We start from the raw sequence: 15,778 nt of genomic DNA on the forward strand, positions 1-15,778 counted from the left end.
AAATAAATATAAAAAATTGAAAATGACCTATAGTATGTGAAATAATTCAGTCAGATGAATCTCTTCACAACAAAAAAGGTTTCAGCTATTTAACTTCATTAAAATCAACAAATGGAAGAATTGAAGAAATATGGATGTTCAAACATAGGCAAAATGGTGAATGTGTGTAAAGTGGCCACTTTTTTATTATTTTTTTTCAATTAAAAAAAGAAATATTTGCGTTCTTATAATTTACCCAAATATTTAATTTTGAGGCCATTTTCAACGAGTTTTAAATAACTCACTATTAGAAAATGGGCATCAAGTTGGGGTACAGTGGGATTCGAACCAGGAACCTTTGGTCCGTGAGTCCGAGACACTAGCCACAGGACCACAACCCGATAAACCAGCCAATGACAGGTCATAAGCCCTGTAAGTCTACAGACTTCCATATTCCCTTATTTAAGGTATTCTCCATCGCGTGTGTAATCTCTAAGTCAACGCTCGTGTCGGATTGTTTTTTGTTTTCCTCGTAAATAAACATAGTTCATTGGCGAAAAATCGGCGTTTACTATAAAAAATAATACAATATATTGCATTTGCAAAATAGTAAGGAGTATCTAATACAAAAAGTAAAAATTCAATTACAATTACTACGGCAACTGCTCTTCTTGACATTTGGCTTGCCAACCGCCGGCTGAATGCAATAAATAGCATGATAAATAATAAATAAATAAAAATAGCAGTTTTGGAATATTTTCCATATTTACACCGATGAAATTCAAATATGTGATTGCGCAGCAGGATTATATGTCGCAAAACGTAAATATTTTGGCATCTAATATACGGTGTTCAAGGATGTTCCATTCTGTTCACGAATACGATAATGGTGAACAATTGTTATCACGCCACTTTTTAGCTTATCGATAGTTATTTGTGATTGAGCTACAGATACTATGAAATATTCCAGTGTAAAAACACCTTTTTGAATAAATATTTCGTGTCAACCGTGTCGGGAATCGAACCCGAGATCTCTTACATGGTAGACAAACATGCTGACCACTACACCACAGGCTGAAATCACAAAGTTAGCCACAGTTTACAGCAATGTGCTGCCTGTAGGTTCTCAGGTCGAAAATTGCAAGCGCAAACTTAAACTGTCTGTTACACATTTGTCGTTAAACAAAAAATTTGTAACTCTATTGTTCCATGTTGGTAAGGAATGAAGTAATAAGAGAATGGACACAGCAAACTCAGGCGACTGTCATCAAGCGGAGGCGATATGGTCAGCTTGGCCGTGTACTGCGTATGCCTCCTGAGAGCTTCAACAACGCTTGCCTACTTTAAGAGGCATCATGTCAGAGCTGCGGGACGTGAACCTGACTCGGGAGGATGCACAAGAGCTGGCAGCCGACAGAGATGCCTGGAGGATATTCTTGGTGGTGATATTATACAAACAAAGAGGACATGTATCCACCTTGCCGTCAGAAGTCAGCGCCAGAGCGTGCTTGCCCCCCGAATGGACGGCCACGTAGCGGATAATGTGTTGCGCCAGGTAGGGATTGGCACGCGGCATGGACACGTTGGCCGCGTGGCCCAGCCCCAGGCGGCCCCCTGTCCCCTCCCCGCACGCATACAGCTGGAAACAAACGTACATATTACAAGTTTGTAATTGATGCATCTGAGGAATTTACGTTGTACTCTTGCTATAGAAGGTAAGTCCCATAGAAGGGAAGTGGTAAATTACAAATCTAAATAGTAGACTAACTCGAGAGAACCGCGCGCCGACCATGCCCTAGGACCCGTTTTGTCTGCTCTAAGGTCTGAGAGATTGATAGGACGATTAAGGTCTCTGCATAGGATTGTTTCTACTGTTGGTATTGGGAAAATGGTTTTTGCGAGGAATTCAGTACTATGACGAAAAGTAATTTCGCCTGAGTTCGATAGGGATCATGTTAGGATCATGTTAGGATCTGTGTTAGGATTTTGCCGGTAGTGTCTTGATAATTTGATGTTCCTCTGTGATTTGTTATAGATACGTATTGTTTTTCTTCTGTTGCTCGAGCGCATGTTGTATAGGGCAAATTAATCTAATGTTTCCTATATGTATTTGGGTTTTGTGTCGTTGATTGATTTGTTTGTATTACTACGTTCATCTTCCTTTCCGAGGCGGGATCTGGAGCGTGCGGCCGCGGTCTCAATTTGGAACTAACACTGTATTCCTTCACTGTCATACTGGGAAATTAGAAAAAGGTGATTGTGCTGACCATGTGTGTTTGATTGATCACAAATTGACAATACTGCACATTGCAGTGAGGGGTACAATGAAAGTTTTTAAAGTTTCTTTGTTTTGTTATTTCCGTGGTTTGATTGTAAAGAAATATTAATTTTTCGCTTAGTTAGTTTAAAAAAAAATGATATTGATATGCGAAACTGAAGAAAGACTCGAGTCTTTATGAACAGTTTCGGGAAAGGGGTGGATGCTTTCATTGTACTCTTTCTAACTTTAAAATATGAACATTGTAATAAGGTGACCAAATTGTTGAATTGAATTCTAAATTACTTCTAACTAAGGCAGTAAATAGCACTTTGAGGGTAGTGATGGAATTAAAATCCTTTACAGTTTGCTGCAAATATCCGAGACATTTCATCGCCTTATTAGTGATGGTATCAATCTGAGGAATAAATGAAAATTTTTCCTATAAAACTATCCCCAAATCCTTTATTTGTGTAACTCTTCCCAGATTGATGTTGTAATCGATGTAATCAAGGGACAAAGGGATTTTGAGTATTATTCAATTAAAATCTATAACCTACTTCCACTATCTATTAAAACAATTAGAGAAAATGTTTAAAAAGGCTATAAAAAAATGGATAGTGGAGCTAGGTAGAAGTAAAATGGATTGTCTCATTCGCCCATACCAATATTGAATCAACTGCTCCACAACTGTATAGCTTATGTTAGGTTTTTGTTATTTTCATTGTGTGTTTTGTAATATAAATAATATAAATGTACATAAATACCTTGTTTTAAAACTGTCTGAATATTTGTTATTATCTTCGTTTTTTAATGTTAGTCTTCTTTGTTTATTCTCAAATGTAATTTAAAAAAAGTACATTGTTAAGTGTCCTCAGCATGGGAAACCCCAGTGAGGTCACATTATTTTTATTATTAATTATAGTTTGTAAGCAAAAAAAATTAATGAATAAATAAATGTAATTATGTATGAAAACTAAACTTGTCAGCCCTTAGAGCAGTGGTTCCCAGTTTCATTTGGCTATTGAACCCTATATAATTATCTCGACATTAATCTCTCAGAATTTAAAAGTTTTCCAATGGCCAAACAGCCAACAGTATGGAGGAACCGTTCTTACCTTCCCATCGTGCGACACGATGAACAGAGTCTTGGAGCCCCCGGCGATGTGGACGGGGCGCAGGACACTGAGCGCCGCCTGCAGCGCCGGCACCTTCACCTTGGAGCCGGTGACCCCGCCCAGTTGCCCCCGGTCGTTCAGCCCCCACACATACACCTGCAGACGGAGAAAAATACATGACGCACATATCAAGAACGAACCGTTTTCTCCTTTACTCTTTCGATTGAACAGAACAGAAAGAGGTATCGAAAATGCTAACTTTGGTCTACTTGACATTCTGTTTTGAAGGCTCGTAATAAAATAAAAAGAATCCCGCAGTTCAACCGACAAGATGGAGCGGCTTCGTCCCTGAATTATTAGAATTATCACTGACAAATGCCTACAGAAGAGCGCAAGATGGAGGGAGACTGTCCACAGATGAGCCGTGCCTGGAGTCAGGCGAGATCGCCATCCTCAGATATGAGGCACGGATTGAAGAGAGAGAATCAAAAACAATATATGTAACATAAAATCAAACACAATATCTTTTAGAGCAGAAAATTTTCTTTCAAATTACATATAGCCATTATGTTCATAATATACAGACTGTTATTCAATATGCATATTTTTTTCTTTTTATAATTCCATGTTTTAACCCTCCCTCCCCGATGCGCGGTGATGTGTAGCCAGTACACATTGCGTCTAATAACTATAATATCTTTATAAATATAATCAATATTGGGTTTCGATTTTCAGTATTCCTCCATTACACATTTACGTATCCACTGAAATCATTTGTTATTAAATAATAAGTATCGGAAATCGGGTATAAATTACAAATATCATCAAAAGTATACTCTCAGTCAGTCACGTAGTCCAGTACTATATAGCTACTTAGTAGCTCTCGGGAAGTTGGCGCGGGTGAACGTTTCGCCCGAGTCGTTAGCAATAACCAATGGTTTTTTCATGTTTTCAGCGGTTAGATTTTAAATATTATTATCTTTGAATTAAATTACAGTTAATTAAAGCCATTCCCTATAAATATTCCATTTTTCCCTTTTGAATTATCTTATTTTTTTGATGTGTACTGACTACACAGCACCGTAACGAAAGGGTGTTTTTTGGACAGTAAGGGAAAGGTTAATCCTGTTTTTTTCTTTTTGTATAACTGAAGTTATCATGGGAAGTATGTTTACTAGGGACGGAAAGGCCGAGACAGATATTGAAAGGAGGGTAAGTGCCGGGAACAGGGTGAACGGTGCACTGAAATCTACTTTGGCAAACAAAGGAACAAATCGCAGGAGGCTATACTACCAGTTCACAATGGAGTTTTAGTGACAACTCTAATGAATGGGAGCGAAGTATGGAATTGGAAAAATGATGATGAAAGTAGGTTAAATGCTGTCAAAATGCGATCCCTTAGGCGAATGTGTGGTAAAACGATGTATGATAGGTGCGCAAATATCGAGATCCGTGAACTGTGTAAGGCTGAGACATGCATTATTGACAGAATCAAGAAAGGGGTGCTGCGTTGGTTTGGACATGTAGAGCGAATGGACAGCGAAAGAACAGCTAAAAGGGTCTACGATGCAAATGTTGATAGATGCAGAAAACGAGGAAGACCGAGAAAGACATGGCACAATCAAGTCCATCAAATACTTGAAGGTGGACATGTCAAAAGTAGGAATAATCGGCGCGCGTGCATGAGAAGATGTATGAATGTAGAGGAAGCGAGGTCTGTATGCCAAGATAGAGTGTTATGGCGTTCTATCCTCTCTGTCTACTCCTACGGGGAAACGGCGTGATGGTTTGTTTGTTTGTTTTGTTTTGAAGTTATCATATTGTTAGTATTTTAAAAGGCACTTGTGCTGTATAGTAAATAAATACCCGAAGCTGTTCAACAGACCAGTTCGGTAACATCTGCAATGCCATACACATGTTCAGCCGTTTGATTTGACTCGGATCATTCACACGAGTAAAAGAATGGAGTCGACACTTGAATTCGCCTGAAATACATAGCATTGAAAGGTGTTATTACCTTGGGACAGTCTTCAGGAACCGAGAGGGGCATCTCTGGTCCGGCCAGGTCTCCCTCTCCCCAATCTTCAGCCAAGAAGCTCATAGCCTGAAAATACAATCAACGTTCCATGAGAAAACAACGAGAAATACCACTGTCCATGATCGCTGATTTTGGGAAGGCCAAACGAAACCGATAGTAAAAAGACTATTTCTTTTAAGATCAATGCGTGATGTGGACATCATCATCGTTCCATGTCGGCTCCCTAATTAGAGCATATGGGTGTATATATTGTGTACAATGCGCCTCCATGCATCTCTATCAGCTGCCAGCCCCTGTGTGTCCTCCCGAGTCAGGTTCGCGTCCCGTAGTTCTGAGATGAACTGCAGACGAACAGTCGGCGGTTGACGTCCAGGACGTCGAGAACCTGATGTCGAGACCAAACTATGGTCTTAATCCTCCAATGACCCGCCTTTGTCGTATTGTTGACTCGAGACAAGATCATCTGAACTTTTTTGGTTTACGATGGCACATCGATTATACCATTTAGCGTGCCGAACATAAATGTATAGAGTCAATATTAGTTTTACGTTTTTGTAGACTAGAAATATTTAACATTGACTATGAGAAACGAAAATTTGAAAAAATCCATAAATTTCGTAGAACAACTGAGAGATAAGGTGACATCATAAGTAAAAGAGAGCAAATGGAGTCTAGAATTTCAACAGTCCATGCGCTCAGTAGCTGCAAGACTTGTTATCTAACTTCTAAATTTATAAATTTGCTATTTATTTCGTTTTTAAAATATCACTTAAACTTTTAACTTCATTGTCAAATAAAAATTTAAAAAATAAAAATGTAAATAGGGGCTAGATTTCTTACTGTCCATGCGCTCTGTAGCTGCAAGACGTTCTGTTATCTAGCTCATATATATCATTATTGTATTATATCATAATTAGAGACGAGGAACTAGAATCCCAACCGTCCATGCGCTCTGTAGCTGCAAGACGTGTTGGGATATTTATTTATTGTACAGCGCCCTTGAGGTGATTTTTACAAAAATGGCGCTATATAAATTATCCAAACATTATTAAGTGTATTCAAATCATAGTGGCTTACAAATTACATGAAAACACGGAAAGGATAAACGACGTACTTTAGCAGCTTCTGTGTTTGAGTCGGGGGAACGAACCCCTTTAACGATAAGCCCGTGGATTCGGCAGTCAATCCCTCCGTTCCAGCACTGCTTAATCACAATCTCTACGGTCCGGTAGTACTAGAAGAGGAATAAAGTCACGATGAAATACATAAACTACATCACAATTCTATAATAGATAAATAGATGTACAAGATTGCAGACTACCTTTGTTGTGGCGTCTGGTAGACATTATTATTTTGTAAATTCTCAAATCGTCAGACTGCACCGGCTCGGAAACGAGTATGGGGAAATTAAGATGTTTCGTTTTCCATTGTAAGTTTTAAGATTGAAAATTCTCAAGCCTATGCCTTGTTTGGGGAGGTCGCATTTACGGGTAATATAAATAAAATTAAGATCCTGGGTGGGAGGGTACCGCCAGATTATTCCCTCATCCACGGGCCACGGTTAAAAAGGCTATCTTCATCTGTACATACCGAGACGGTTTACTTAACTTCTGTACTCTCTCTATCTACCTCGGTATGTTCTACCAACTTGTCATCTCGACACCATATGATCGAATCCATCGAATAAATAACCCAGAAAATTTAGTCTGCGTTCCTTACTTAATTAAAATTGAAAATAGTTCTCATTTATATTTTAAATAGCCTGCTGTGATGAAAAGTGCCCACTGCAAAGCGATTACAAACTCCAATAATTCCCAATTCGAGCACTTGAACATGATTTTAATCGGAATTTAATTCGACTTCAAAATTAACTTATTTCGCTCTCATATTTTTAATAGGCTTTTAAGGCGTCCGTGGTGTAGTGGTCAAGACGCTTGACTCACGCTCGGAAGGTTCCGGGTTCGATTCCCGGTGAGAACACAAAGATCAAAATGAATTTTTCTCAAGCCTAGGTGTTCTGTGATGTAATTCGCCGCTGTAATTGGGCCTACTGGCCTGTAGTGGTGCAAAAATAAATGAAAAATGAAAAAAAGGCTGTAGTCGGGTAAAACGCACGCAAAACTTACTTTTTTGTCTTATACTTAGTTTCAATAATAAAGTTTTATTTTATTTTATTAAATTTTATCTCTATTTCTTAATATTTTATATATATTTATATTTTCGATACCTGTCACCCTCTTTCCAATATAACACCCACACACCCACCCTCTCACTCACTTACACTCACACAAACACACTAGTATGTATTGTACGTGTATTTAATGTATTTCTGTGGATATCTGTCATTGGTTTTATTCTCTGTATATGTTATTTGTTATATTTGTATTACATGTATTACTGTTGATATCCCCAATAAATAAATAAAAAATAAAAATAAAAAAATGAGGAAATCATACGATTTTGCCATTTTAAAACGAATGTTTTATTTTTTATTGCGCAATAATAAAAAAACAAAAAACATAAATTAGATAAAAATAGTAATTTTTAATGGTATTTCTATTTAAAAATATATACTTAAAAGTTTTGTGTCACTAAAATATAATTAATTTTGGACCGGCAGATTACGTCATTTCAAATTTAGACTAAACTTAGGTTAATACAAGTCTAGGCATCTACGGGGCTTATGACCTGTCAATGGCTGGTTTAAGTGGCCACTTTACGCACTGTGTAACATTCACCATTCTGCCCATATTTTAACATCTATATTCCTTCCATTCTTTCATCTGTTGATGTTTGTCAAGTCAAAGAGCTGAAACCTTTATTTATGCGGGTGAGATTCATCTAATTGAATTATTTCACCTTGTCTTCTTAATTATCTGAATTATCCAGTCCTTGTCTACAAAAATTTGGACAATCTCAAAATATTGTTGATAAATCCAGCTGGTCCATGAAGAAGTATAGAAATTGAAAAAATAACATTTTCAGGCGTTGCCTAGTATGTAGGTGAAATAATTCAATTAGATGAATCTCGCCCGCATAAATAAAGGTTTCAGCTCTTTAACTTCACAAACATCAACAGATGAAAGAATTGAAGGAATATAGATGTTCAGATATGGGCAGAATGGTGAATGTTACACAGTGTGTAAAGTGGCCACTTAAACCAGCCATTGACAGGTCATAAGCCCTGTAGATGCCTAGACTTCTATATTACCTTCTCTTAAATGTTCTTCATCTCTGTTGTAATATGTTGATATAAACAGCTCCCCAGGGAGTTGAATCCAGTCCTTGTCTACAAAATATTGTTGATAAACTTAGGTATCTGGGTTCTCATATAAAGACTAAGTATTGAACTAAAATTTGTTGTCATAATTTGAAGATAAAATATTGTTGATAAACTTAGGTATCTGGGTTCTCATATAAAGACTAAGTATTGAACTAAAATTTGTTGTGATAATTTGAAGATAAAATATTGTTGATAAACTTAGGTATCTGGGTTCTCATATAAAGACTAAGTATTGAACTAAAATTTGTTGTCATAATTTGAAGATAAAATATTGTTGATAAACTTAGGTATCTGGGTTCTCATATAAAGACTAAGTATTGAACTAAAATTTGTTGTGATAATTTGAAGATAAAATATTGTTGATAAACTTAGGTATCTGGGTTCTCATATAAAGACTAAGTATTGAACTAAAATTTGTTGTGATAATTTGAAGATAAAATATTGTTGATAAACTTAGGTATCTGGGTTCTCATATAAAGACTAAGTATTGAACTAAAATTTGTTGTCATAATTTGAAGATAAAATATTGTTGATAAACTTAGGTATCTGGGTTCTCATATAAAGACTAAGTATTGAACTAAAATTTGTTGTCATAATTTGAAGATAAAATATTGTTGATAAACTTAGGTATCTGGGTTCTCATATAAAGACTAAGTATTGAACTAAAATTTGTTGTGATAATTTGAAGATAAAATATTGTTGATAAACTTAGGTATCTGGGTTCTCATATAAAGACTAAGTATTGAACTAAAATTTGTTGTCATAATTTGAAGATAAAATATTGTTGATAAACTTAGGTATCTGGGTTCTCATATAAAGACTAAGTATTGAACTAAAATTTGTTGTGATAATTTGAAGATAAAATATTGTTGATAAACTTAGGTATCTGGGTTCTCATATAAAGACTAAGTATTGAACTAAAATTTGTTGTGATAATTTGAAGATAAAATATTGTTGATAAACTTAGGTATCTGGGTTCTCATATAAAGACTAAGTATTGAACTAAAATTTGTTGTGATAATTTGAAGATAAAATATTGTTGATAAACTTAGGTATCTGGGTTCTCATATAAAGACTAAGTATTGAACTAAAATTTGTTGTGATAATTTGAAGATAAAATATTGTTGATAAACTTAGGTATCTGGGTTCTCATATTAAGTATTGAACTAAAATTTGTTGTCATAATTTGAAGATAATAAATTGAACAATATTTTAAGTTTGTCCAAATTTTTGTAGACAAGGACTGGATTCAACTCCCTGGGGAGCTGTTTATATTAACATATTACAACAGAGATGAAGAACATTTAAGAAAAGGTAATATAGACGTCTAGGCATCTACAGGGCTTATGACCTGTCAATGGCTGGTTTAAGTGGCCACTTTACACACTGTGTAACATTCACCATTCTGCCTGTATTTGAACATCTATATTCCTTCAATTCTTTCATCTGTTGATGTTTGTGAAGTTAAAGAGCTGAAACCTTTATTTATGTAGATGCCTAGACTTCTATATTACCTTTTCTTAAATGTTCTTCATCTCTGCTGTAATATGTTAATAAATTGAACACGAAAGTGGCTGAAGCAAAATCCTTATTTTTTGTTTTTGAAAAGAAATACAAGCATTTTAAATCACATACATTTTTGTGACGTTTTTCTTTATTTCTACATAAAATTTTAGCCACTGTCTTAAGCTAGGGTTTCCTAGGACAGCGGTGCCCGTATTTTAACGGCCGTAGTGAACGGTGATGCAGTGGACAGCCGTCGTAAAGGTGACTAGAGTGTGGTTTTATAGGAAAACGGTGTTATCAACACCATTTAACCACTCTCTAATCACCTTTACGACGGCTGTCCACTGCATCACCGTTCACTACGGCCGTTAAAATACGGGCACCGCTGTCCTAGGAAACCCTAGCTTTAGTTTTTCACCTACCTATCTACGATATTGCTTCAGTTGAAATATTGCAAAGTGAAGTTTCTAATATCTGACCCTAGAGTTAAGTTACCGCAAACAAAACATATTTGTACGTGGCCCGGCCGGCCGGCTCTCCCCCTGTCTCTTACCTCGGGCACGTCCCGGAGCAGCTCCAGCAGCACGGGCCCGGCGCGGGCGGGCGGCGGCAGGTGCGCGGCGCGCAGCTCGCGCGGCTCCGGCGCGCCCGGCGCCCAGGCGCGCACGGCCAGCGCGGCCGGGCAGTAGGAGCCGTCGCCGGGCTGCAGGCGCAGCGCCAGGCGGCGCACGAGCACGCCCGCCTGCAGCTCCAGGCGCACCCAGTGCTGGAAGCCGAGGGACATTAAGTTCGGTCGCAAATTGGGTATTTGCGGATTGATGGATGTTACAATGTGGCTCGTGGGTAAGGAGTGCGATGACCCAAGGCCAATAACCCAGAAGAAGGAAATAATTAACATTACTTGGGTTGTGTTTAACCCATTATGTAATGTAGACTGTAAATATCAGGTAAGATATTGGGGACTTGAACAAGTTCTGGCTGTTTTTGTTCGAGGTTTCTCGACTTCAACTCATACGGCACCCAATTCCCTTGCTATTGAATCATTCTTAATACTTTTAAAGAAGAGCAACTGTTGGGGGGATCAACTCTCTAAATTTCTCTCGGCTTCAACTCGTACAAGACACCCAGTTCCATTGCTATTGAATCATTCTTAATACTTTTAAAGATTAGACAACTTGGGGGGATCAACTCTCTCAATCTCTCAGCTTCAACTCGTACGGCACCCGATTCCCTTGCTATTCAATCATTCTTAATGCTTGGCAACTGTTGGGTGATCAACTCTCCCAATCTCTCTCGGCTTCAACTCCTACGGCACCCAATTCCCTTGTTATTCAATCATTCTTAATGCTTGGCAACTGTTGGGTGATCAACTCTCCCAATCTCTCTCGACTTCAACTCGTATGGCACCCAATTCCCTTGCTTTTGAATCAATCCTAATGCTTTTAAACATTTAGCAACTGTTGGGGGATTAACTCTTAATGATTCTGCAAGTTCAGTTTACGTCTGACATGAGTCTTTCATTGGACTCTTTTCTTTGGGGTTGTTTGAAGCCCAAGGTTTATGCCTGTTGGAAGGGCTACCGCTATGCTGAACAACATCGCTCTGGATATTGATCTGTTCCATGTATCCGAAGGGGATTTCCGGAGAAGGATTCTCCTACTACTTTGACATGAGTCTCTTTCGTGTATTTTTTTTTCTTTTTATAATATGTACGTATTGAATATATGTTTGTAATGTATATGTTATATTTAAAATAAATTAATTGAATTGAATGCCAATTTTTTATTTATTTTAAGGTTAAAGTTAAAAACCTGTCTACTGTGTGACGCTTCGTATCTTGATGCTCAAAATACCTCTCTCTGATTCTGTCGAATCAAATCATGGAAAGAGTCGTCACGAGTCTTCCATTGGACTTTTTTCTTTGAGGTCTTTTGGTTTATACAATAAAATATTTTATTTTAAGGTTACTGCTAAAAACCTATGTACCGTGTAACACTTCGTATCTTGATGCTCAAAATCCCTCTCTCTCATTCTGTCGAATCCAATCATCAAAACAGTGGACACGAGTCTTCCATGAACTATTTTCTTTGGGGTATTTTTAAGTCTAAAGTTTATGCCAAAAAATTATTTCATTTAAGGTAAATGCTAAAAGCCCATGTACTATGTAACACTTCGTGCTTAAAATCCCCCGACGAATCAAATCATCGAAAGGGTCGAGAGTTTAAAATACCTGGAAGTATATGTTACAATAAATGGCAGCTTTCAAAAATAACTGGGAGTGGGGCTAGGAGTAGCAGGCGACCCATTCAACAGTATGAAGGCTGTCTGGAGATCGGACATTTACTCAGTGAACACTAAATGCCGCCTGCATAGCACCAATTCTCCTCTACCCGAAAGATGATGAAGATAATGTTGTCTCACCCTTCCTCTTCCCGAGTCGGACTGCCAGAAGGTGTGGGGGCGCCCGTCCAGCAGGTAAGCGGCAGCGGGGACCCCCGAGGACACGCGCAAGGATCGCAAGCAGCCCCGCCAACCCAGCACCGGCTGTTCCGGAGTTTCTGCACGCGGACAAATCAAATATTCATTATAATACTCCCACCACTTTGCAGAACTGGTCGAGGGGAGTCAGAGAAGTTTACGTAAATGCTATATCTGTCATCAAAATATAAACACATTTGTTTCAAACCGTAGTTAATTGCATCCTCCCTAGGGAGTTATTTAGATCTTATTTTGTTGCAACAGAGAGGGAAAACATTTTTGATAAGGGAATATGGAATTCTAGGCATTTACAGGGCTTACGACCTGCCGTTAGCTGGTTTAAGTGGCCACTTGAATCGCTTCATCCAGGTGAATCTCACCCACATGATAAAAGTTTTAGTTTGTTTACTTCACTAAAGTCGTTAGATGGAAGAGTTGAGGGGATGTTCAAACATAGGCAGAATGGTGAATGCTACACAGTGTGTAAAGTGGCCACTTAAACCAGCCAACGACAGGTCATAAGCCCAGTAAATGCCTAGACTTTCATATTCCCTTCTCTAAAGTGTCCTCCATCCCTGTTGTAATTTGTTAATGTCACATATCAGTCTGATAACTTACCAACTAATCAACGAACCGTTGTTGATGCGGGAAAGATTCACCTGACTGAACTATTTCACCCGTGTACTAGGCAACGCTTGAATCGGATTGTGGTCCTGTGGCTAGTGTCTCGGGCTCACGCCTCAAAGGTCCGTGGCTCGAATCCCACTCTACCCCCCAACTTGATTCCCATTTTGCTAATAGTGAGTTATTCACAACTCGTTGAAAATGGCAGTCGAAATGAAATATTTAGGTTAATTATAAAAACGCAAATATATTTTTTTTCCAAAAAAATTTATATATATATTTTGATAGTTCTTCTTGGACCAACTGGTAGTTACCAATACATTAACATCATTCTTATTCTTCATATTCTTAGAGGTGGGGGTCAGTGCTGTACAAGCTCCTGACATCACTGCGACCTGTGAAGATCTATTGTGACGAGTCCCCGTTTACGTACGTAAAACGGCGAGAGTTTACATTTTGCTAAATCTCCCCCTCCAAGCCCAAATCTGTAAAGTATCAGGCTATTAGGTAGGGGGCGAGCTCTTTAACATCCTCAGGTTTAACCAGTGGTCCCCCGAGGATGAGGCTCCTTTTACGATGCCAAGCATCACATTCACATAGAATGTGTATAGGTGTTCCTCATCTGCACTGCAGAACCTACACCTAGAAGTTTGGGAAAGTTTCATTCTAGCGTGGTGTTTGTTCAATCTGCAGTGCCCTGGGCGGCCTCTAGAGATAACCCTCACTTGACGAGGCAGAGCTTTATTAGGTCGAAGGCAAACCATTAACGTCATACTGAAATGTGCATAGCAAGCAAGGTTTTACGGGATTTAATTATAAAGAATCTGTCGGCCTCGTGATGTAGTGGTTCGATTCCCGACATGGTTGACACGACGAAATGAAAAGGTGTTTTACACTGGAATATTTCATAGTCCCTAGACTGGCACCCGAAATGTAAGACTGATCATCTTACCTCCGCGTAACAGAAATGATCAAGATACGCTGCGGATTGGTGAACCAATGCATCGCGGAAATGGAACGATGATGAGGAATTAAGGAATTATAGAGAACAGGTCACCTTTAGTTGCCCGCTCCATCTCTCCCAGCTGCCCTGTCCAGCCGGGTTGCTGGGGAAAGTCCACCGTCACGTCGCGACCGTTAGCGGCTATGCCTGAAATTAATGTGGTTTGTGGTTTATACATTGACAGAAATCTGATGATGGGCGGTTCAGGTCCAATTGCTGGTTTCCAGATTAAGAAAGCTGGGTCATGGATTCTGCTCACTTAGGAACATCTTGGACATTGGCACTCTCAGAATGATGTATTTTGCTCTTTTCCAGTCAGTGGCAACCTATGGCATAGTGGGCTGGGGAGGTTGCGCAATGTCTATCACGAACCCCCTAATAAACTTACAAAAATTAATACCAAGAGTGATGCTTGGATGTCCCCCACTTTCCCAACTGAGACATTGTTTCAATTCATGAAGGTACTGGACATTAGACAATTAAAAAAAAAAGTGTGTTTGGCACATTTCTGGTCATGCGCTTACAAGAGGAGATCCCAGCAGAATGCTCGTACGAGGTTTTCCTGTAATTTGAATAATTTAATACTAAAAACACGTACGGCTTTTGGTCAGAGGAATTTCTCTTTTGTGGCCCCAAGAGTGTTCAATGTCCTGGATGAACATATTAAGTTCTCCAAAACTATTTTCGAAAGAGTGTACAAGTTTGGATTTTGTCTAAGGGAAGAGACCGTTGCAGGAGACTGCTGCGAGATATTGCATAGATTTATATACTACGAGCTGAACCCGGCAATGCTTTGGTATTGCTAGATTTGAGTTCTTGCTAAATGGATTAAATAAACACAGATTAAATGAAAGTTTGATATCAATTATCGTATTTAGTCCGAATTAGATATGTAATTCATTTTCAAATACTAATTCAAATAATAATTTAAGTAGGTACTTGTCTATGTTTGAATTCCAAAACATAAAATAATTCATTTTCAAATATAGAATTCTTTTAGAAAATGTCAAACTCTGCTCAGGGGTGCACTCTAGTTAGGAATGCGATTTTCAAAAATGCATAGAATGTCGACATTTAAAGGTAGGTAAAAATGGAGTATATCCTTAATTTCTCGGACTAGCATCTCTTCCACAAACGCCTTCCCCTCTCCTACTCAGCCGTTTCCCTTGTCCGCGTCCGGTGTATATCGCTTCATTGTCGGCCCCCGGCGCCCTCCGTGGTGTGGAGGTCAAGACGCTTGACTCACACACGGAAGGTTCCGGGTTTGATTCCCGGTGAGAACACAAAAATTTAGTGTGATTTTTCTCAAGCCTGGGTGTTCTTGACAATAATTAACCACTGTAATTGGGCCTCCTGGCCTGTTGTGATGCAAATTTTAAAAAAAAAATATAATACATTTTCAAATCAAATCCCGTCGTCAAATTTTTCTTGGAAAACATTTTTATAAGCTGATTTCTGGAGGTATATATAATCCAATTATACTGAAAGAGAT

General features: G+C 38.5%; 1 protein-coding gene across 1 annotated transcript in view; it reads right to left on the reverse strand.

The window, feature by feature from the left end:
- The window catches only part of HERC2 (E3 ubiquitin-protein ligase HERC2), a 151,555-nt gene that overhangs the window by 55,419 nt on the left and 80,358 nt on the right, over positions 1-15,778 (reverse strand). Inside the window, exons 51-57 of the mRNA XM_088227494.1 lie at positions 14,341-14,433; positions 12,603-12,739; positions 10,735-10,947; positions 6,507-6,626; positions 5,372-5,458; positions 3,355-3,510; positions 1,457-1,618 (exon numbers count right to left, since the gene is read on the reverse strand). Coding sequence (XP_088083620.1) covers positions 1,457-1,618; positions 3,355-3,510; positions 5,372-5,458; positions 6,507-6,626; positions 10,735-10,947; positions 12,603-12,739; positions 14,341-14,433 — 968 coding nt within the window. The remainder of the gene's footprint in view (positions 1-1,456; positions 1,619-3,354; positions 3,511-5,371; positions 5,459-6,506; positions 6,627-10,734; positions 10,948-12,602; positions 12,740-14,340; positions 14,434-15,778) is intronic.

The sequence above is a fragment of the Micrasema longulum genome, unplaced genomic scaffold (assembly GCF_059751315.1).
Source record: "Micrasema longulum isolate JH-2025_06_02 unplaced genomic scaffold, ASM5975131v1 h1tg000044l, whole genome shotgun sequence".
NCBI classification, from domain to species: Eukaryota; Metazoa; Arthropoda; class Insecta; order Trichoptera; family Brachycentridae; genus Micrasema; species Micrasema longulum.